Here is a 25,200-nt window from a genome sequence, read left to right as displayed (position 1 = left end):
CGTACCTGCTCACGTTCCCCCATAATAGAGTTGTTGAACTCATAAAGTTACGCCTTTTCAAACCTTACACGTGTCTCTTTCGTAACGTTGTGGCTCTTTACACCTCCTTTTCAACTTTATTGGCAAATGTCTTTCTTTTCCTCAGCTCTTTCATTCTTACATCACTCAGAGCTTGGGGGGCTTATGTACCAACCTGACTTGAGCCGAGCTTAGCCGAGTCCACGAGTTAACTTGACCGAGGTGACCTCTTAGACAAGCTGAAATAAAACCATGAAACGCTGACATGTCACAGGAGATATCAGTAAGACACCTCGGCAGGTTGACAACGTCAAGGACAATTCAACCACCTTCAGAAAATAACCATATAGCAGTTACACGGTTACTCGGAAAACCACCACAGGTAATGATATAAGCAATATGTGAAATTAGATACGCCAACTAACTTGATCGTTAGAGTCCTTTTTGCAGGTACATCCGAGACGCTCGAGCAAGGAAACCGGAGAGAAGGAACTCAACCTATTGACCGATCTCACACAACCTCGGCTGAATCCAACCAGGAAGACGACTTATCCAAGTTAGGAATCCGACCTGATTCGTGTAAGTACAAACGTTAATTCAATTTTATGATTTTCATATAAATGAATCCAATACTATAAGTTTCACATCTTGAATCAAATAAAAATTAATTCAAAATCACGTATTAAAGTTGAAAATGATCATCATTTTAAAAGATCAAGAACCATAATGAACATTTTTAATAAATAAAAAATTAAAATAAATCTAAAAATATAAGATAAAAGATATATATATATAATTTATCTTAAAAAGAATATAAACAAACTATGATAATCACGTGAATGATTAGTCATTTATCGAAATGATAACTACCAATTACCTACTTCTTAAGAAAAACCACGAGGATGTGTAGTCTTATCCTTGTTGAATTGCAATATATAACTGTGCTCAAATTCAAATCGTCTTCCATTTGGCATCAAATCATTTTAAGTTGTACGCGCTTAGGCATACCTTATCCATTCAATATGACTAAATTAGTCTTTAGTGTTGAGTTTAGTTTCAATAGATTTTAATACAAGTTTTAAGTATGGGTCAGTATATATATAGTGTTTGGGGAAAACAAAAAGTTAATTAAGATGCATTCTTTGTTTATACAAAGTGTAAAGCTTACACTATTGATGTGTAACCTATTTTCTAAAAAAATAATTAATACAACATATATTTTAAATTAATTTGTTCTTACAAAAAAATCAGAAAACACTTTGATTTTAGTCTTATAAAGAATAAGAATATATAAGAGACTTGTAATTAGGTGACTCATCTAAGAACTACAAGAATTCTTGTGAAATATTAAAGGTAGAGATAGCCTTGTATACACTTGAAATATGTATCAAAAAGAGAAATGTTATCAACATTCATTTTTTTTAAAAATTAATAATTTTTTTATTATGAATTGAAAATTACAAATTTTGATTAGATTTATTATTAAGTTAGAAGAGACATTATTAACCGAGATGCAAAACCTACAAAATTTATAATTTTTATTAAACTTCAATTAATAATAAAAGGTGTTAATAAATAAGTGTGGGAGAGAGTTCTACTAACACTTCTCTTGTTCCTATCCATGAAAGTGTTGTATATGAAAAATTATTTATAATTATCTACAACTTTATTGATAGAAAAAATAATAAAAATTGGAAGGCTTCCCCTCCATGTTACTCCAAGGTGTCGTGGTATTGTGGATTATAAGCAATTGTAGAATTTTAGGAGACCATACATACCTAATATTCACGGGTAGCGATGGAAGCATGCAGTGGTAAGCATTGCTAAAAATACATAGATTTTTGGCCTCATTTCATGCATAATATTCAGGGTAGCGATGGAACCATACAGTGGTAACCATTGGTAATGATATAGATTCTTGGCCTCATTTCCAAGTTCTGATCCATCATCGTCTATTCGTCTCTGCAATGTCTGGTCCCCTATCCTAGTTCTGACACACCCTCTATAGGTTGGGGCTAAAGGCTGTGCATGTACTTTTTTTTTTTTTTTTTTTTTTTTTTTTTTTTTTTTAAGGTTTGGATTTGGATCAAATATATGTTTAGATGAATGGTAAAAATTATGAATATGTTTAGATAAAATTTTGTACATTAAAACTAATTTATACATAAATTGATTTGTAAGAGTTTTTTTAGTTAATTTTTTAAAAAAATATTATAATTTATTTATAAATTAATTTTAATTTATAAAAGAAAAATTTAAAAGTATTTTTACGTAAATTTATCAAATTCTATGAAGTTTAATTCTTTTTTAGGCATAGAATATATTTTAATTCAAATTAAAATTTTACATGTTACTAAAAAATTAAACTTCTAATAATGTTTGTTGGTTTGATCGATATTGAATTATTCCTTGAATTTCAAAGTCTCGCGTTTGAATTTTGAATTTGATGGAGAGATAAATTTAATAGAGTTAAGATCATAAAAAAATACTAATTTCAAGTAAATATTTCTGTCAATTCCATGATAAAAGAAAAAATTAAACTTTTACTCAACTATCTATTGATCATGTTGAATCCTATTATATATATATATATATATATATATATATATATATATAATTTTGTATCCTCCATAAGCTACTCTAATATATTTTAAATCTCACTTTAGTATTTAACAAATGTCTAGGAAGTTATTATGTGGTCTGGCAGTTTGGGAGGTAGGACAAAGGACCGGAGTGATGATAAGAAGAAGTGAGTTTGAATCTTATTAACTGATATAACATACTAACTAATAATTGTTGATAAAAAAATCATTTAACTATTATCTACTAGGGTTTTATGATTTCTCTCAGCTTCATATTTTATTTAATTTATAATATTTATCATGATTATTTATGAATTAAATTTTAATATTTTAAAAATAAATTATCAATAAATAAAAATAATTTTATACTATAATATAAATTATTTATCATAAATATAAAATATAATTTATATATTTATTATTTAAATTTTAAATATAATTTATATATTTAAATATATTATTTATTTTAAATTTTAGTTATATATAATAAATATTTAAAATGTGTATTGTATAGACTAAAATATTAACTTTTAATAAATGTCAACGAATATTAAAAGTGTTGTCACTATTGGGCAAGAAGGGGCCAAGTAATGTGCAGGCTCCAATGTGGACATAAGACTAGTGTTACACTTCAAATTTTCTAAAATTTATAAAGGATATTTTAAATTAATTAAATGCATTTTAGAAAATAATTATGAGTGGTTTTATTTAATTAATAAAAATTTGTGAAATTATATTGTTATAATAACTATTTAGAGAAAAATATGTGTTTATATTATAATTACTTTTATGTATTTTGTTTTAATTAATTAAATAAGAGGAGTTGAGTTGGTTTTTAAAAAGGAAGGTTTTGAAAATGATCTATTTACACTTCTCTTTACCTTATGATTTCTTTTTTTCTCTAAACTTAAGAGCTCCAAGAAGAGAACGTAGAGGTTGCAAGAGATCACTTAGAGATTTGCATCCTTTACCTAGTGTTTATTGAGATAAGGGGAGTGAGTTATCTCACTTTAATGTGTGAGTAAGGATGTCAATGGGACAGGACGGTACGGGTAGTAGTTCCTTACTAACTACCTCACCAAATAAATATCTTTCCATACCCGTTCTCATATCTGTACAAGTGTTCATTAAGTGGGTACTCGCATATTTTTTTAATATTCACGAGTACATGTGGATATCCGTAGATATTTATTTAAAAATTCAATAATACTTTAATAATAGTTTCTATTTGTTTTAATAATTTCTTTAAAAATAATAGTTTAAAAGTCTAAACTTCAATTATTCAAATGTTATGCATAATTTTATGAGTTAATCATCCATACACTGCCAGTATAAAGTTTTTTATACTGGTAACCAATCATATCTTTTAAAGTTGCTTATTTTATTATTATTTCATTAAATAAGCAACTGACATGGTATTATTAAAAGATATGATTGGTTGTCAGTGTAAAAAAACTTTACACTGACAGTATATAGGTGATTAACTCTAATTTTATTAGTTAAGATTATTCATTTTAAAAATTAAATTAAATTGTTAAAGTACTTTATTTTCATAAAATTTAATTTTTTTAATATATAAATATATAATTGAAAATTAGTGGGTACTCGTGAGTATAAATACTATGATACCCGTATCCGTTCTGTTTACATGCAAACTTAGAAAATACCCTTACCTTAAACTATATAATTATATAGTTTTAAATATTTTTAGAACATAAAATTTATAAATTTTTAAGATGGCTAGTGTCACGACACAATGTTATTTTTCATTTGTTTTCTACTGATATTTTCAAACGATCTAAAAGAAAATTATTTCTCTTTTAATTATGTTGTTCGAATGAATTTCTTGCTCAATATATTTTGTCTTTTTTGATGTGTCAAAACTCAAATCCCTTGAAGGAACCAACTACAAGCAATGATCTTAAAGGAAAATTGAAAACTATAATCAAGATGCAATGAAAAAATATAACAAATTAATTGGTATGTGATCATCTCCTTAATCATATGCCTAGATAATTAATTTTGGTATGCTTGCTTGTATTCCGAGGATATGTTGATATTTGGTACTTCTTTGAAAATGGTGATCAAAATTAAAGAGTTTAAGTTCTAAATTTTATATAAAACACTTGGGAGAAGCTAATGTGATTTTGCATATTAAAATAAAAAAAATGAATTTTTTTTTGTAAGTTGAGTATATTATGTTAAAAAATTATTAAAGAAATTTCAATAGTCCCAATGTTGTATATGATAGAACACCATATGATCTTAGCATTTATCTTACAAAAAATAATGGAACCAATGTTTTTTAATCTGAATGTGCAAAAATAATTGGTAGTATTATATATCTCACGAATTACACAATAATTGGCATTGCATATATACCTAGGAATGGCAACGGGGCGGGTCAGGTATGGGTTTTATGATACTTGTCCCCGTCCCCGTCCTCGCGACACAAACTCATTCCCGTACCCGTACCCGTACCTGCACCTGTAAATTTTATTTTTTTTGCAAAAAAAATACACAATTTTTTAAATTATTTTTCCATTATATTATAATTATAATTAGATTTTTTTTATCTCATATTTTAATCAAGAGATTTCTTAATAATTACACAACTATAAATATTTCACATTATAATAAATAATTACATATAATAAAATATTAATTTTTTTTAATATAATTAAATCGGTACAAGTACGAGTACGGGGACGGGGCATGTATGTATATACCCATACCTGTACCTGTACCCAGTTTAATTTATCGGGTTTTACCCGTACCTGTACCTGTATCTGGTCAAACCGGGTATTTCTTGTCAAAGTCGGGACGGGTTCGGGTATTACCCACGGGTACAGATTTATTTGTCATCCATACATATACCGTAAGTAGATTAAGTAAATACACACATAATCTCAATGGTGATTATTAGAATTTCCTTTTTGTTCCTTTTAAAGTATCTAAAGGTACTATGAATTGGAGTTTACATTTTTTTTAACTATCTTAGGAGGATTTTGTGATGCAAATTGGATTTCAAAACAATGGTGAAGTAAGCTCTATTAGTAAGTACGTATTCACTAGGTAGTGTTATTTCTTGAAAATCAACATTACCAAACATGTATAGCAAAGCCTACAATGTAATCAAAATTCATATAACATTTGAACTTGTAGGTCAAGAAGCAAAATAGTTAAGAGACCTAATGGATAATTTTCTATTGTAGGGGATACCTATGTTTCTTGTATCTCTTCATTGTGATTCATAAAATGTAATTAATGTGACTTATAGTACCTATCGTAAGAGAAAACACATTATGAGATATGTTGCTATAAAATTTTTTTAACTAGAAATTGAGATATCTCACTTGAGTATGTAAAAAGTGAGAAAATTTTTACAAATCCTTTTACAAAAAGGATTACCTTGGAAAATTATCTTGGATATGTCAAGGGGGTGAGCTTAAAGCCATGAGTGGAGGAACGCATAATGGGCATCTAGTTAGTGGTTAAACGACACCATATGAATACTCATGCACTACATTTCTCATCCATATATATGGCATGTGGTAGTGCTTGATGTGAGGTTGAGCCATGAACTCTTAATAGATACATAACCCTTCATATGGGTGGTGGTATAGAGATGCACTTGATGTATCTACCTATGTGAGTGTGAAGGCATATACCATCTTCCATGAAAGACTTATGCTATCTTTTTAGAGCACTCGTGAGCAACCTAAAGTTTTATATATGAAAATATATATAAAGGCATAAATAATAGTGTAAAATTTTAATTGTAAAGCTATCACAATTTTAAAGGTAAAAGTGTGTATTATTAGGATCTCATATTAAATTCATTAAGTTCAAGAGTAATTTATTTTTTGGACATAAGGTGTTGCCTTATTACACTACATGTTAATTTAATTATCTAGACATTAACAATTAAACACAATAGTTTTTCCTTGTCTAAAATTTTGTTTCCATTATTTCTCTTATCTGTCAATAATATGAGATTGTGGAAATAATGACATTTAAGTATTGATTATTTCATTGTTACTATTGATGTGTATTAATTGTTTTATTGTTTGTATATTAATTATTTTGTTGTCATTGGTATTAAAAAAATTTCTTAAATATTTGTCAATAGACTAATTTCATGTACACTATATAAAGAGTGACAATGGGTCGTAGAGTAAAATGAGGTACACAACTTGACTTTCTACTTTGTGTTCTTCTGGACACTGTTTATGAAGCTCCAACGTGTCTTGGCCTCGAGTACACAAGTTGAGCTACAATATTATGTAAATCTTAAAGAGTAAACCAAATTTTGGGTAGCACTGAAAGTCCACCAAAATTTACTTTTAAAGTAGTGGCTAGTACCATGATACAATATTATTTTTCATTCATTTTCTAATAATATTTTCTAACAAGTTTGTATTCAGTTTATTCTCCTTTTCATTATTTACCTAGCGATTTTTTAAGAATATGTTGGTAACTAATCTCAAGTGAGCTTTTAATGATCTTATTATTTAAATATGACAAGGGGTCCACTTATTTCAAGAGAAAATATTGATAGTCTTAGACTACTCAATCTAACTGTTGAATTAAATGTTGTTAATGTATAGATAAAGTCTATACATATTTAAAAAAAATTTAAAATTCATATCATACTTCATTTCATTAATTCAAATTGACGGATAATCATAAAAATATTTTATATGTTGATTTGAATCTATATGATAAAGTACCATATGATTTTCAAATTTTTAAAAAATTTCTAAAGTTGATTTAAACATTAAAAAAATTTAATTTAACAATTAGATTGTTGAATTTTGACGTAAAATATGAATTATTAAGTAAGTTTACAAAAACTTACTCTTAAAATAAATAAATCTCTCCTCTTTAAATATATTTATAACTGTCAATTGTCGAATATCCTTTATTCATAAAGCTTTTTTTTTTTTTTGAAAAGATGGTACAATTATATATAATATTAAACAAAATATTAATTATTTAAGGTTTAAAAATGTTTTCAATTCCTACAAAATTAGATGGTTTTGATTTTAGTCTTTGTATTTATTTATTTATTTATTGTATTTTAAATACATTAGATCTCAATATCCAACAAAGAAAGAGTTGAGTTAAGAATAGAGCAACATGTTGCACATGGTTGAAGCCTATGTTGAGAAATCCTATGGCTAGAGTCGATAAATTTGAAGTGACATGAAGTGGAGCTTTATTCAAATGGAGGCGGTTGCCAAAGAGGGTAACTAGGCATGGGAACGGGGAAGGGGGCAAGGACGGAGCCAAGGGGGGACCTACGGGTGCCACGGCCCCCCCAACAATTTTAATTTTTTTTTATATACATATATATTACTATATGGCACCCCCTATTTTTAATATAAACTCATATGTATAATTAAATGAATAACCCAAATTTATTTTTTTATTCAACTTTTGGACTTCTGGTACGGCCTGCTATGTGGTATCACTTTGAAATTTTTTTTTTTTTTAAAAAATGTAGCGCCTCATTTGATCATTCCAATTCTCGGCCCCCCAGTATTGAAATCCTGGCTCCGTCCCTGGAAGGGGGGGTTCGGGGTTTAAACCGCCCTCGCTCTTGTTCTCGATACCTGTTAGGAGTAAAATTTGGGCACTTATTCTTGTTTTCGACAGAATTTGGGTTTCCCTACCTTGCTCTTGTCCTCGTTTCTACATTTTTTTTTCTTTTAAATAAATATAAACAAATTTTTTAAAAAATAAAATAAAAATAAAATAATATAAATTTTTACATATAAATATTTCTAATTTTGGTTTATATATATATAAATAATTTTTTAATTATATTATTAAGCGAGACAGGGGCAGAGGCGGGTAGGGGAGCGGGAGCGGGGTGAGTTTTAACATTCCTACTCCCGCCTCCCGATTTTATCAATCGGGGAAAATCTGAACCCGAACCCGAATCCAATAAATATGAGTTTTTTTTGTCCAAATTAGAGCGAATTTAGGCAGATATCTACGGAGACAGGTTAAATTGTCATGCCTAAAGACAATAATTATGTGTCAGAAAACGTCACAGAGGCAGGCAAAGGAAGATAAAGTGGCTATGAAAAAAATTCTAAATAAAATAAAATAAATAATTAAGTATAGAGATTGCAACGATGTTATAATACCAATAAGATGAATCTACTAGATATAATAAATGATGCATCCTGTACCAAATGTAAAAGTGGACCACCATTAAGGGTTAAATGAATATCAATCCAATGACAGACATAGTAAACATATGTTTATTTACAACTCCAATAACATGTTTTTCAAGAGTTGTCAAAACAGGCCAGACCGGCTCATGTGAGCCGGCCCAACTTGACCCACTTTAAAAACGAGTCAACCCAACCCGACCCACTTTAAATTTTCTCAAAATAAATTTGGCCCAGCCCATCACGGGTTGGTGGGTTATACGGGCCAGCCCACCAACCCACCAAAAATTAAAAAAAAAATATCAACAAAATTTAAAATTTAAAATTAATTATAAATTAATATAACAATCATAAAATTAGCATCATTAATAATCATAAGTCATAACTCATCATACAAAATTAAATACAAATCATGATAAAAGTCTAAAATAAAATTTTTTAATATCCATCATACAAAATTAACTACAAATCATACTTAAATTTTTATTGCAAAAAAAAATGGTGGGTTGGTGGGCTACCCGGCCCACCACGGGTTTAGCCTAGATGGGCCGGGTCAAAGTGGGTTGGGTTGAGATATACCAACCTACTATAAAACTTCAATTTTTTGGGCCCGGCCCGACCCGTTTTCAAGGTGAGCCGGGTTGGCCCACGGGTCGTGGCCCACTTTGGCGGCTCTATTTTTCACACATCAAAATTCTTCTTGTATATCATGATATGATTGATTATTTTTGCGCAGTGTTTATAGATTTTTTTTAGTAAGATAACTTTTAGAATTTTTTTTTATTTTTTATCAAATTTAATTTTTATTTATCATATACTAGCATGAAAAAGGCACTCGTGCCTATATTATATTGAAAAAAAAATGAGAAATTACTCATAAAAAGGTAGTTATTAAAAAATAAATAAAGGATAAAATGGTCTATATAAAAATAAAAATTAAAAGTAATTATTGAAAGTGAAATCCCTTTATATATTAGTATAAATTCATTAGTTTCAAGATTTTAAATTTGATTAAAAATATTTTTTCTAATTTTTTTTAAAATAAAAGAATATAATAATCAAAAAAAGTGGAGACCAAAGTGGTTACTAAAAAGTGTATCCCCTTTATATATTAGTATAAATATATATATATATATATATATATATATATATATATTAAATTTTAATATTTTAAAATATATTATTAATAATTAAAAATAATTTTATCTCACAATATAAGTTATGCATTATAAATTTTAAATATAATTTACATGTTTTAAAGTATTTATTTATATAAGTCATTTGTTTAAGATAATTTCTTTCGCCTTCTTCGAAAAAATGGTCCATATTATTAGACCATATGTTCTCGTCGTCTACTCAAAAAGTTGTTTGCTTTAAACAATCTCTTTCTTTCATTTTTTTCAATATCGATTTTCGCACCCATTAAAATCCCTGCCCTACTAAACTTTTTTTCCACGGAAAATCAAAATTTTCCCAATATTTTATCACATTTAAAACAACATATAAAAAACACCAAACTCAACATTTTTGTTTGACATTATTTACTTGTACCTATTATCGGAAGCAAGGGAAAGTGAGCTGGAAAGAATTACGAAAGGTTTAATTTCCTTCCTAATTAAGACCCAATGCATGTACTTAATTATTCTCAATTCTCAATTAAAAGCACTAGTGTGAGTTATTTTAGTTTAATGACATGTTATTTCAAGACCAAATATGCAACTCGTGTCGGGCTTGTGTTGAAGTGAGGTGTCTTCTTTTTCAAAAAGTTATAAATATATATAAAAGAGTAATTATAAGAGTAAAATTACACACACAAAAAAAGTATGTACACCAAAAATTCTTATCTCTTTATTATAGTAATAGATATGTATTCAAAGACACTCAATCCTTATTCTTACACAATTGTCAAATTTTGTTTTTCATTCTCTAACATTTTTTTTTTCAGTTTTCATTTTAATCTATCTTAAAACTGTATGCACTATTTAATTAATTTTTTTATTTCACTTTAAATTTCATTCATTTTCAAGATAATAATTATTAGCTATTATATTTTAAAATAAATTACTTTTGTTCCATAATAAATGCTACATTAAAATAAAAAATAAATCATAAAATAAGTGTTTAGTTAGCTTTTTAAAATAATATTAATTATCTTTTTTCATTTATACTCCTAATAATATTATGAAGAAAGTGGTTTGTGTTGTATTGTTTCTAGTATAGAAGATTAATACCTTTAGTTATAAATATATATATCTAAACTCCAGTCCATTGTCAGTCTTTAAAATCTTCAGTTTGATTCCTATTTGATTTTCTATGATAGTGTGCCCTTCTATAATTTTTTTGAAAAGTTTCAAATTTATTTTTTAAAATTTAAATATGTATTTTTCTTGAAAAATTATCAATCATGGTGAAAAAACAAGAACCCCTTTCACGAGCCTTCATCCTTGAAGGATCCCATAAATCCAAGTAAATATATTCAAAGGGTCTATTAGAAATATGCATATCAGTCTCAAACTTAACCTAATGAGCTTTTCTAATATGTAATGATCACAAAAATCTAGTTTATTCAATTTATCACCATTTAACATATATTATTTTTCTAGTTCCACGAAACCTTTTTCATTGATATGTCCAAGTCTTAAATATCATAGTTTTATTTTATCATACAAAGTTTGACTTACTATAGATGCATGAGCAATAACAATGTAACCATCAAGAATATACAAATCATTCCTTTTAATTTCCTTAGCAACTATTAAGGAACTATTAAAGATCTTCATCATATCATGCTCAATTTTAGTAAAATAACCCAAATCATCAAACATGCTTATTGATAAGAGATTCTTTTTAATTTTAGGGACATGCCTCACATTTTATAATATAATCTCATGAATATCAAGCATTCTCAAATGAACAGTACTCAATACCATACACCTTGCAAGGTTTATTGTTGCCAATAAACATCACTCCACTTTCTTTGATTTCCAAAGTCTTGAAGAAATCCTTCACAAGACACATGTAGTAGGTACATCTAAAATCCATTACCAATTCCTTTACGTTTTTGATGTTGATGCCACCAGTACTCCTACACTCTCATAACCATCTAAAACAACAATGACATCCAAAGAATCCATAGAGCCTTTGGCTTGTCTCCTTTCTCAAAACAATCTCTTTAATTTGTAATGACCAGTCCTACGATAGATATAACATCTAAGCTTAGCGTTCTTCAAGTCATCAAGAATCTTGTTAAAATTTCTAAGTTGTTCTTTAACCAATTTTGTTTTTTGTCATCTTGAAAGTGTAAAGTTGTTGCTTCAAGCATAACCGGTTTGTCAAAGACTTTGTCATGTATAAATATTCCAATTTGATTCACATGGTAGCAAGTGCCTTTTCTCTTGCAACCTCCCTTAGGGTTTTATCACCAAGACACAAGATGATAACATTTTTTATCTTATCAACCATTTTGTTATTCTTTTTCTATGATAATGATTAAGACATTTTTGTCTCACCCTTAAGAACTTCTACAACTTTATGATAACTGTCAAATTTTTAGTAAAATTTTGTTTTTATTTATCAGTGGATTTTAAAGTTCAAGACTACATTAATTAATATTTTTATCAATATTATACCCTTGCACATCTAACTTAATTCTCAATTAATTTACATTTACGATTAAAATGTATCTATTACAAAATAAAAAAGAAAGAAAACATAATATAAGACATTAAAATCATTGTATAAAAAACAAAAAAAGATTATTACCTTTCTTGATTGGTATATAACAACCTTAAACATCTAATAAAAGGAGTAAATATAATATTAATTTTTCTTAATATATATAAAATAATTTAAAACAGCACCTGTTATAAGTAAGATATCAAAAACTTGCTCAACTCCTAAAATTAAACCTATATCACTTTTGAGTTCTATATAAAGAGAGTGCGAGAAGCTGATTGTTATGAAGATAGTGAGGAAGTGATGAGCACCACAACTTGCACCATGAAACTCTCCCACCTCTCCTCCCTCCTCACACTCACACTCTTCTTCTTCTGCTGCTTCCAATTAAAAGCAGAAGCTTCCACGCCCCTCTCGCAACTACCACACCCACTGGACCCTCTCTCACCTCAAGAACTCACCCTCGTCCAAACCACAGTCCTAAACAAATACCCTAAACCCACCAACACCGTCTTCTTCCACTACGTGGGCCTCGACGACCCCGACAAGGGCACCGTCCTAAAAAGCCTCGCATCCCATTCCGAGGCCCCGCGCAACGCCTTCGTCATCGCTATCATCAACGGCCAAAGCCACGAACTCACCGTGAACCTGCGACGCTCCAACGTTGTCGTCTCCGACGAAGTCCACCAGGGAAAGGGGTTCCCCACGTTGACGGTGGAGGAGCAGAGCGAGGCCGTGGAGCTTCCCCTGAAGTACGGTCCCTTCGTGGAGTCGGTGGAGAAGAGGGGCTTGAACCTGTCGGAGGTTGTGTGCTCCACCTTCACCGTTGGGTGGTTCGGGGAAAACGATGAGAGGAAAAGGGTTTTGAGGATCGAGTGTTTCTTGAAGAATGGGAGTGCGAACATATACGTGAGGCCCATTAATGGAATAACCATTTTGGCTGATATTGAAAGAATGAAGATTGTTGAGTACCGTGATAACGCTGTTGAGCCTGTTCCTAAGGCGGAGAATACTGAATACCGAGCTTCGCATTTGAAACCACCGTTTAGTCCTAACCTTCGTTCTTATGGCTCTCATCAACCTCAAGGACCAGGGTTCACTATCAAAGGACACACTCTCAGGTATATACTTCATTCATGCCTCATTTTCTTTAATTACCATAAACATTTCATGTAAAAAAACATTTACTTTCGGTATATACTTTTTTGCCAACTTACATTAATATCGACTAATGGTTGTGGTTGACCAATGGCCACTTGTTACATCATGTGGTGACGTACCTTAATTATTTTTTTTTTAATTTTTATGAAATAAATGATGGCAAGTGAGTTATGGACTTGTTGGTGGTCCATGGTTGATAGGTATAACACTCTAATTAATTAACGAAATTTATTTGGTTATTGCTCGGGTTGTTCCTTAATTTTGACTTATATAATTAATTACTTAAATAAAATACACTAATATAATATTTTTATTTCAGTCACTTCCGTTAGAGTGTGATGGAATGTGACATTCTCAAAATATAAGAATCTCCTATTAAGTGACTCTGGTGTATCTTAATAATAAATAATGATAATTGCATTAAATTTTAAATTATCAAAAAAATAAAGTATAAACTAAAAGATTATAAGTTATTTATAAAATCCCATTATTAAAACAAATTCTGTACAAATATAATGACTTGTATAAAAATAATATGATATGATAGATTCTATATAAAGTAAAATAATAGTATTAATAAATTATTTATAAGATAGTCTTGCATCACAAACTTCATTGCAAATATAAAGACGAATCAATACTATGTGAAATAAAAAAAGCAAAATATGATCTTATATATATATATATATATATATATATATATATATACTGAATTTGATAATAAACATACCAACGATCATTTGTGTTTCAATATACACTTTAACTTTTGAAATGGTATTTTACAAACATTACTTATCCATTTTTTTTTAAATTACTCCAACTTCGTCAAAATACTATTTAAGATGAATTGTTTTAAGCTATTAAATTAATTACGTTTTTGTTGCAAAATTATGTTTCTAGAAAAGTTTCAGTTTTGCCTATAAACTAAACTAATTAGTTTTAGTTAAATTTTTTTTTTGTCTTATCATGTGTATTTCTTAACCCAATTAGTTAAAAGACTATTTTTTTTGGGTGGTATTCTGACTTCCGAAGCACCACGAATACTTTTACACTAGTATATATATTAATGAATCTTCCTTTAGATTTTGAACCCTGACCGTATTTAAATTAAACTCAATTAAATATCTTTTCCGTCCGTCAAAATTTAGCAATTTAGGGCTCAAATAATAAAACTAAAATTAAAATATAAGTTAAAATATTTTTTTTTAGTTTATATAATTTTATTTACTTTAATTTTAATTTTTATATTTTAAAATATTTTTTTAGTTTCTAATTTTTTAATCTATTTTAGTATTTATAGTTTAAGATAATTTTTTAGTTCCTATACTTTTTAATTTTTTAAAATAAATATTTTTAATCTCTTTAGTCCATTGTCACTAATTTCTTTTAAATTGTCTATTTTGTATTGACATGATAAAAACCTTCAATTTTGTGAGGGTAAAAAAATGTATTAAAACAATGAATATCATATATAATATAAAAAAGCCAAAAAGTGTGAAAAGACTTAAATTAGAGTAACATCAACAAAATAAATTCAATATCAAACACAAAATTAAATTAATACCTCTTTTAACATGAAAGTTACAAAAATAATTAACAACAGTGACTAAAAAGATTAAAGAAACTACTAGTATATGAATTAAAAAAAATATATTTAATTATAAGGATTAAAAAGAATTTATAAAGATAAATATAAATCTTACAAAGATCTATTTTAAATTATAAGAATTAAAAAATAAAGTAAATGTATTATAAGGATTAAAAAAGTATTTTAACCTAAAATATATAAGAAAAAATAAAATCAAGAAATGCTCGTATTAGGTAATAACTGAGTTACTATGAGAAGGAATAACTTTCACATTCTTAGGATTCATTGTGCATGGTTTGTGTTGGGACTTACATATTATGTGTTGTGTTCAGCTGGGCCAACTGGAAGTTCCATGTAGGGTATGATGTGAGAGCTGGTGTGATAATTTCAACTGCATCAATTTACGACCCCGAAGTGCATAAATCTCGTTCAGTACTATACAGAGGGTACATTTCTGAACTATTTGTGCCATACCAAGATCCAACTGAAGAATGGTATTACAAGACCTACTTTGATGCTGGTGAATTTGGGTTTGGTCAATCTATGGTTTCTTTGGAACCTCTGCATGATTGTCCACCACAAGCACAGTTCTTAGATGTGTATTTTGCTGGAAGAGATGGTACCCCACAACACTTGGAAAATGCAATTTGTGTGTTTGAACAATATGGTGGTATCAGCTGGCGTCACACTGAAACTGGCATTCCCAATGAGGAAGTAAGTATATGGTGGCCCTTTCTTTGGTTAAAGCTGGTTTGGTTTCACAATGGAAAAATAACAATAAAATTTATGTTTGAGCATGATATTTTTGGAAAACCTTTTATATGTTTGAGAATAATAAGGTTTTAAAAGTGTAGGTTTAAAATAATTAATTAAATAATAAAGTATAATCAGTATAAATTTAAGAAATTAAATCTAAATACACTAATATAATGTAAATATATGTTTTTGATGTCATTCAACCATAAATTATTACAATAATTACTTTAAAATTTTAATGTGAATACATAAAAAATGTTACATGTAGTGACATATAAAAATGTCACTATATATATAATATATGTAGGTATAAACCTATTTAACATATACATACACATAATTTTAATATTTATTTTAGATGAGATTTAATAATATATATTATGTAACACTATATCAACACTTTCTAACAATATATCAACATATATTATATACATAATATAAGTAAAAATAATTTTTAATGACAATAGAATATGTGTCATTATATGATAATTATTTTTAATAATAGTGAATATACTAACATTATCATCTAAAAAATAAAACGCCTTATATGGTAAGCTTAGAAAATTTGATAATATAATTACTTTGAAAGTAATACATATGATGATTTTTGAACTATGTAATTTGTCTGATTTCAGATACGAGAAGTTAGATCTGACGTGAGTCTAATTGTTAGATCAGTAGTTACCGTCGGCAACTATGATAATGTAATAGACTGGGAGTTCAAGCCAAGTGGTTCAATCAAGCCTACGGTATGTTCCATTTTCTTGTGTTGTGGTCACTTTAATTAAATGTTGCTTATTTGAAGAAAAAAAAATCTTATTATTGTACATTTTACATCACAGGGAATCTCTTAAATGTTCTCGTATAGTAGAATTGCTTGTTTTGTTTTGCTTAAACAAAAATAGCAAGAATCGTATAAAAATTACTATAAAAGGTGTGCAAATTAAAGACTAATGAGATGGACACTAATTAAAGTATAGGGTTTGAAATGACCAAAAGCTGGCTAGGCAAGGTAACTCAAATTGGAATCAATAATGTTGTATCTTAGGTTTAGGTGTTACATATTTTAAGTTAAGTTAAGCTGGTCAGATATTGTCTTTGTACCATCAATTCAGTTAGTAGAATTTGTATGATTAATGTCTACTTTGACAATTCACAAATGTACGGATAAATACAATTTTTTTAAGAGTGACTAACATTCCATATTGGGAGTTATTCTACAATCATCCAAATTCTATCTCAGTTCTCAAATCACTAGAACTGATTTAATGATAAAAATTAGAAAATAATATATATAAGATCTTAAATTTAAACTCTATGCTGATATTGTAATATTTATGAATAAAATAAATTTCTTACTCAATTTTTCTGCATGATCCAACAGATATCCCTATCAGGCATGTTGGAAATTAAAGCAGTAGACATTACTCACACGGAGCAAATAAAAGAAGACCAACATGGCACATTGGTCTCAGAAAACAGCATTGGTGTTTACCATGATCATTACTACATATACCATCTTGACTTTGACATCGATGGTGTGGACAACTCCTTTGTGAAGACCAATCTGAAGACAGTGAAAGTGAGCGACAACAGTTCAAAGAGAAAGAGCTATTGGACAACTAGCAGTGAAATTGTGAAGACTGAGTCTGATGCAAAGATAAAACTTGGGTTCACCCCATCTGAGTTAGCAGTGGTGAACCCTAGCAAGAAGACTTCCACTGGGAATGAGGTGGGGTACCGTTTGGTTCCAAATGCAGCAGTTCATCCCCTTCTCACAGAGGATGATTACCCTCAAACAAGAGGTGCTTTCACCAATTACAATGTTTGGGTTACACCATATAATAAGACTCAGAAATGGGCTGGGGGATTATATGTTGATCAGAGTCGTGGAGATGATACTTTGGCTGTTTGGACTAAGCAGTAAGCTTAATATCTTAACTTTGGACCCAAATATATGTTTCAATTTTTCTTGATTCATCAGCATAATTAACATTTTGTCTTGATATGAAACAATTGCAGGAATAGGGGTATTGAGAACAAGGACATTGTGTTGTGGTACGTAGTGGAAATCCACCATGTTCCATGTCAAGAGGATTTTCCAATAATGCCCTTGTTGAGCACTGGATTTGAATTGAGGCCTACAAATTTCTTTGAGAGAAATCCAGTTCTTAAGACCCTTTCTCCAGGCATTGTTGAATGGCCAAATTGTGGAAAGCCATAGATTCCATTTTGTGCTTTGCCACTTTCAGTGCATTGTTGATCGAGAACCAGAGAAAGATTGATTTTACTCATCGATCATGTGTTGTGCTGTCATGGGAAATTGATAAATTTCAATAAATGATTAATTATTCTATATCGTTGTATTTTTCTCTCCCTTTGCCTTCCGTTTTAACAATTTTAATTGTGCATGGGTTAGAAGAAATAATATTTTTAACTTTATTTATGAGAGAAGTTTAAAAAAAAAACAATCTGTTACTATATATCTATCAATTACTTCCAACATATCACATTTTATTAACAAATGGTTTCCAACATATCACGTTTTTGCATGCTCTCAGTCTAGGCTTAGTATATGTATTTTTCTACATTATATTTTAGTTGTTTTATTATTGTCTGAAGGATAGGTGTTTTAGTGTTTTTTAAAAGAATTCTTACACTTTTACTATAATATATTAATGAAAATTATAATGTCACAAGGTGTTTTTATAAAGACTATTTTCAAAGACTATGGATAAAAAAATTGAGAGATAATACATCACTAACAGTTAACTCTTTGGATTTTTTTTTAATGAAAATTAATAAACAATATTAGTATTTATTTCACATCTATAACATAATAAAAAAACTACATAAATAGTTATGAAGTATAATATATATATATATATATATATATATGTATATATATATATAAATGAAGTATTATTTTATTTTAGGTATTTATATTATTTGTACGGAATATTACTAACTTTATTAATAATTAATCTTTGTTAAAAAAATTTCTAATCACATTTAATAAAAAAAATACTATTTTTTTATATATATAACATAAATTTGAAATCTTTTTAAAAAATTAAATACCATTTATACTAAAGACTTGTTAGTACAAATGAAAGTATTCAATTTGCAGTTTAATTTAATTGGACTTTTTACCTGAAAGTTATATATGATCTAATAAATTTTTTGCCTAGAAAAAATTTTCTCGAATTTTCTTTCGCAATTTATAAGATGTGAATTTTGCCCTCACGTGATTAAACAACAAAATTTTGTGACAATTTAAAAAAATAATGACCTTTAAATTATCAAATTGTGGCCATAAAAAACCTCCACAAATTTGTAGGTTGATGGAAACAAAATTTGAAAAAGAAAATAGAGAAAAAAAGGCTTAAATATGTTCAAACTACCTCCAATTAGGTTGATTTTCAGATTATTATTTTTTATTTTTTTTTTAATTTTAATTACCTAACAATTTTTTTTCAATTTAGTACTTAACGTTAGCCCTCTTCCGTTAAGTGATGACGTGGCAGACGAACTGCCACGTCATCACCCAACAATGTCTGCACGTCATCTAAGGGACTGCCATGTGGACATGGTGATGACGTGACAAATACTGTTGGGTGATGACGTGACAGTCCGTCTACTACGTCATCACTTGATAGAGAGGGACCAACGTCATATACTAAATTAAAGAAAAAAAATTAGTCAGGTATTTAAAACAAAAAATAATAAATTAATAGGTAGTAATCTGAAAATTGACCTAATTAAAGGTAGTAATATGAAAATTGTCATTGAAGGATAAGTGGATAACCTATTTTGAGGCCACCATATTTTAATTGTATAAATTACACTGAGTGAAAGGAGCGTATGCGAATATTCATACAATCCATCGACTTGAAACTTTGGTTTGTCATAAAAAATGGACCAAAAATTCCACCAAAGATAGTGGACAATGAAGTGGAGAAAAGTGAAGATTAATAAGATGAAGAAGACATAAAACACATGTAATTAGAAACAAAAACAACAAACGTTTTATATTGTGCCATGAATTAAGATACTTTTGAAAAAATTTCCAAATGCGGCTTAAATATATTTAAACTACTGTTAATTAAGTCGATTTTTTATATTACTACCTCCAATTAGGTCGGTTTTCAAATTACTACCTATTAATTTATTATTTTTTTATTTTAAATACCTGACTAATTTTTTTTTTCTTAATTTAGTACCTGACGTTGGTCCCCCTCTATCAAGTAATGACGTGGTAGATGGACTGTCACGTCATTACCCAACAGTGTTTGTCACATCATCACCATGTCCACATGGTAGTCCTTTAGATGACGTGACAAACACTGTTCAGTGATGATGTGACAGTCTGTCTGCCACATCATCACTTAATGGAAGATGACTAACGTCATGTACTAAATTAAAAAATAATTTGTCAGGTAATTAAAATAAAAAAAATTAAAATAATAATCTAAAAATCAACCTAATTGAAAGTAGTTTAAACATATTTAAAAAAAAATTGCAAGATTATATAACTTTAATAATTAAGCCTTTATTTAATCACAAAAAGCAGATATGTGACACCCTTACTACCCCAACATGTATATTGTAATAAATCTTTTCAGTTACAGTAAAAGGGTTCACATAAGAAATTTCAACAACTACACTAATTGAAATATCAAACATAAAACACAAGATTCTTTACAAATTGTTTTCAAAATAATATTACAGTACCAAATTCACATAAATATTTCATCCTAAAAATCCTTTGCCCTGATGTCACAATATCAGAGCATTTCCCAAAATAAAACAGTTGGCATTCTAGATGCCACTCGTAGCCGGATCTTCTCCACCTAAAATATCCACAATTTATACGGTGAGAAAAGAAGATATCTATATGCAAAGTACATCCAAACACACCATGTTAAAATCTCATCATATTTCTTTATTTAATAAATTATTTAAGATTATGTATCATAGTTTATCAATTCATCATAATCCACTTAGATTTTATAATTAACAAAATCATTTATACTTTTTTTCATTCACATCATTAAAACAATTATTTCACCATTCATAACTCATGTCAATCTCAACATCATCAATAATTCGTGCCAATCTCAACAATTAACACTATGCCAAGGCCTCGCCACATCTGACACAAGTGATACAGGTTAATTGCCTCACTCAACCCACACCAGACCAGGGGTCACGCCCTCCCTGCAGCATCACTTACCCAGGGGCCGTGCCGTCCCTCGCCATTTTGGTGTGAGGAAACACAATCACATTACAATCAATACAATCTCTTGCAATTAACCCTATGCCAGGGCTGCCATAAACGACATAAATGGTGGTGTTAACTGTCTTACTCATTCCACACCATGCTAGGGTCACGCCCTCCCTGTAGCACCACTTACCCAGGGGCCGTGCCGTCCCTAGTCATCGATGTGAGACACCACAATCACAATCAAAATCACAATCATACCTCCTTTCATCTTATAACTCAAATTCATATCACGTACGCAATTCCATATCACATAGATAATAGATAAGCTCAATATAATAGGGTTTACATACCCCTCAAGTAATTCACATCAATATCATTAATTCTTAACAAGTAATATAACAATAACTTTCATTAATATAATAATCAATAGAATAATTAATATAAACAGTAAAACCCCTCATTATTCCAAAATCTAGCTCACCGCATTTTCCTTACAATTCATTCTTCTTCACAGATCATCATTCCTACACTAAGCATATTTATGAACCTCAACACAGATAATTCTAATAGAACCAATAATTATCCAAATCAAATAATTGTAAAATCAATCATAATCCTAAGGAATTCTTCCTCTACCCAATTCCCTCATGTACTATACATATAAATAATCCCCTTTTCCCCCGTACCTGGATGAATAGTAACTTGAGCAGAACCTCCTCTTCTTTTTCCTTAAACGGTAGTCAAAATTCGGGCAGAACTTTCTCTCCTTAAATCGGGACCGGAACTAGGGTAGAACCTCCACCCCCTAAGCTCCTTCCATCAACAGCAGGAAGTAGAGAGAGAAAGAAAAGAGAGAAGGGAGAGAAGATGAGAGGTGTGAGGATTTGAGAGGGAGGAGGGGCCTTTTATAGGCATTTTCGCGGACCTATCCGGAACGGCCGTTCCGAAAAGTGGAACGCCCGTTCTGGACCCTTCAAATCTACGCAAAATTTTCAACTGGAACGGCCCGTTCTGAAATCAGAACGGCCCGTTCCAAAACCCAGCAGAACGCCCCGTTCTCCTTCTGGAACGGCCCGTTCTGCAAGGAGAACGCCCCGTTCTCCTTCTGGAACGGCCCGTTCTGCAAGGAGAACGACCCGTTCTCCTTTGGAGAACGGCCCGTTCTGGGCCCGTTCTGGACGTCCCAAAAATACACAACTTTATCATTTGGAACGGCCCGTTCCACATTTGGAACGGCCCGTTCCAGAAACCAAAAATACCCCAAAAACTTTAACAAAATTACGAGAATGCCATTTATAATAAGTTTACAAAAATACCCTCATTCCTTTATTAAAATTACGAAAATACCATTACTAATTACGAAAATGCCATTAATACAAAAATACTCCTTATACAAAATTGGGGTGTTACAAGATACGTCACGTCAATTGTTTCGTTGTTCAAAACTACAAGCAAATGATGCTTTGCAGTGTTCTACAGTTCAACTCAATTTGATGGGTGTCGTGTTAGTCACTATTATCGACGGTGAATATTTCAGGGTTTAGGGTTTAGGGTTTAGGGTTTCAGGGACGAACAAAATTTTTTTTGATAGGTGTCGTGTTGCAAATCGAGTACTAAACTCACGTGTCTCGAATCTTGTGAATTACTCACGTTTCACTCAGATTTTACGTTAAAGTTACAAAGTGTACCATTACAAGAAAATTTGTTTTTAGAGACAAAATTTTTAGTCTCTAAATTAACAAAATCAGTTATTAAATCAATAAGTGACTAAATTAGATACCAATTATAGAAAGTAGCTAAATTACTGGTTGTTAATTTTAGCTACTAATCTAAAGTCTGATTTAAAAATTAATTTAATGACTAATTTTTTTATGACCGATTTTGCGACTAATTTTATAATGACCAACTTAGTAACTTATTCTACAATAACCAATTTATTGACCAATTTTTAATGACCATCTCATTGACCAATTTTATAGAGACTGTTTTAATTACCAATATTATAGTAACCAATTTAGATACCAATTTTGATACCAATTTTGATAACAACTAATTTAGTAATCTATTTTATAATGACTAACTTAGCAATTTATTTTGTAATAATCAACTTAGTGACTGATATAATAAATGATTCTAAAGTAACCATTTTAGTGACCAAATTTTAAAATAACTGAATTAGTGATCCATTTTTTAATAACTCAAAGTGACTGATATCAAGGACGGAGCCAAGGGGGGACCTACGGGTGCCACGGCCCCCCCAACAATTTTAATTTTTTTTTATATACATATATATTACTATATGGCACCCCCTATTTTTAATATAAACTCATATGTATAATTAAATGAATAACCCAAATTTATTTTTTTATTCAACTTTTGGACTTCTGGTACGGCCTGCTATGTGGTATCACTTTGGAATTTTTTTTTTTTTAAAAAAATGTAGCGCCTCATTTGATCATTCCAATTCTCGGCCCCCCAGTATTGAAATCCTGGCTCCGTCCCTCTGATATAATATAATAATAAAAAGTAGTCGCTAAAATTTTTCCTTATTCATCTTTCTTATTTATGTCATTTTCTTTCATATTTATTATCTTTTTTATTCAAATTCACCACATACCTAACTTCAATTATTTTTCTACTAAAACATAATAATTATTTAAGTATAATATTAATTATTTATTTATTTCACATATTTATTCTATGTTAAACTATTATGCAAAAAGTCAACATACACTATATAATAACATGAAAATTAAGTAATTAAATTTTTAATTTTTTAAAATTACACATAATATCCACCAAACATACAATGCTCACTATCTATTTGAGAAAGCGATGTTTAAGACGATGACTATCTAGCATAAAAGAGTTGAAAGATTTAGTTTTTATACATACAAATATTTGTCTCCCCTTAAGAAAGAGCAAAAGTTGTACAGAGGCCTAAGAACAAAATGTGAAATATCGATAAAATTCAATGGAATCCATTTGAAAAAGTTGACATTCTTGAAATTTTTACTCTTTCTCTTGATGAACCGGAGTTGGAAGTAGTTCTTTTCATAGATGATAGACAATGAAACAAAGAAATTGAAATTGTTAAAGTGTGATTGATATATTACCATTTAAAGTGTGATGCCATAGTATAAGAGCCCAAGCGTGTGGTTCAGCGGTAGGGGTTGATCCACGCTTAAGCAAGGTCAGAGGTTCGAATCCTGTCTTGTGTATGCAGCCGCGTTAAATCTTGGGGCCAGCTATCCCACCCTTTGAGGTGCCTCCAACGTAGCGAGGAGATTAGTCACTGCTATCGACGGTGGATACTCGAGGAACGAACCAAAAAAATGTTAAGATTTTTATTGTTGATATTATAGTTTAAGTGGCAAGTATCTTATTTATTTATGATTTTTTTATCATACATACAATTACTTAAATTTATAAAAAAAAAATATATATAATTTTTTTAGATTACATTAATGTACCTGTACCCTAGATCTTTTAAAACTAGCTATCCCGTACAAGTACTCTACCTATATGCAACACAAGTACACAACATAGAAGTTATGTGAATTAGGGTTCCTATACTAAAAATTTGGGTTTTTAACTTCCACCTTTTTCGTTGATTAAATTTTTGGCATTTAATGTTATTCTTGCATTAATGTTATATTGTTCTCACATAGTCCGGGTACAATAAGTTTTTTTTTTTTTAAACTTCATTATTTCTATGAGATGTTAATCTATTACTATAGCTTAAATTATTTATAAATGTTATGATTGTTTTGACTATAGTATATATGTTTTGTTATGATTGTTCTGACTTTGAGTGATATAGGTTTTGATTTATCCTATCCCTTCCATTGATATGAATAAAGGAGATTTTAATTTATATTGTTTTATCTTAACTTTATATACACGTGTTTTATTTTATCTCATCTTTTCCATTGATTTGAATAAAGGAGATTTGTCTTGTTATGGTAATTTTTTAGAATTGTTTTGGATAAGTTTTTTTATAAATTA

At 29.4% G+C, this 25,200-nt stretch overlaps 1 protein-coding gene and 1 long non-coding RNA gene across 2 annotated transcripts; one reads left to right on the top strand and one right to left on the bottom strand.

Annotated features, from left to right (window-relative positions):
- The first annotated feature begins 12,712 nt into the window (after positions 1 to 12,712).
- LOC109797299 (primary amine oxidase) lies at positions 12,713 to 18,321 on the top strand. Its single transcript, XM_020357287.3, has 5 exons — positions 12,713 to 13,581; positions 15,542 to 15,923; positions 16,601 to 16,714; positions 17,350 to 17,888; positions 17,988 to 18,321. The coding sequence occupies exons 1-5, from the start codon at positions 12,764 to 12,766 to the stop codon at positions 18,187 to 18,189; spliced, it is 2,055 nt and encodes a 684-aa protein (XP_020212876.2). The 5' UTR covers positions 12,713 to 12,763; the 3' UTR covers positions 18,190 to 18,321.
- Positions 18,322 to 20,617: 2,296 nt separating this feature from the next.
- LOC145953282 (uncharacterized) lies at positions 20,618 to 23,080 on the bottom strand. The gene is made up of 2 exons (XR_014430822.1): positions 21,879 to 23,080; positions 20,618 to 20,818 (listed from the first exon to the last, which is right to left on the bottom strand). It is a non-coding gene; the product is annotated as an uncharacterized LOC145953282 (long non-coding RNA).
- Between the last annotated feature and the right edge of the window lie 2,120 nt (positions 23,081 to 25,200).

The sequence above is a fragment of the Cajanus cajan genome, chromosome 11 (genome assembly GCF_000230855.2).
Source record: "Cajanus cajan strain Asha chromosome 11, NIPB_CcT2T_4, whole genome shotgun sequence".
In the NCBI taxonomy this organism is placed as follows: Eukaryota; Viridiplantae; Streptophyta; class Magnoliopsida; order Fabales; family Fabaceae; genus Cajanus; species Cajanus cajan.
Note: the sequence above shows the minus strand (reverse complement) of the source record. Positions and strands in the feature narration are given on the sequence as shown.

Coding starts and splice junctions, on each gene's coding strand:
- LOC109797299 (XM_020357287.3), top strand. CDS start 12,764: ATGAGCACCACAACTTGCACCATGAAACTCTCCCACCTCTCCTCCCTC. Junction 15,924..16,600: donor CTGGCATTCCCAATGAGGAA/GTAAGTATATGG, acceptor GTCTGATTTCAG/ATACGAGAAGTTAGATCTGA. Junction 17,889..17,987: donor TTGGCTGTTTGGACTAAGCA/GTAAGCTTAATA, acceptor AAACAATTGCAG/GAATAGGGGTATTGAGAACA.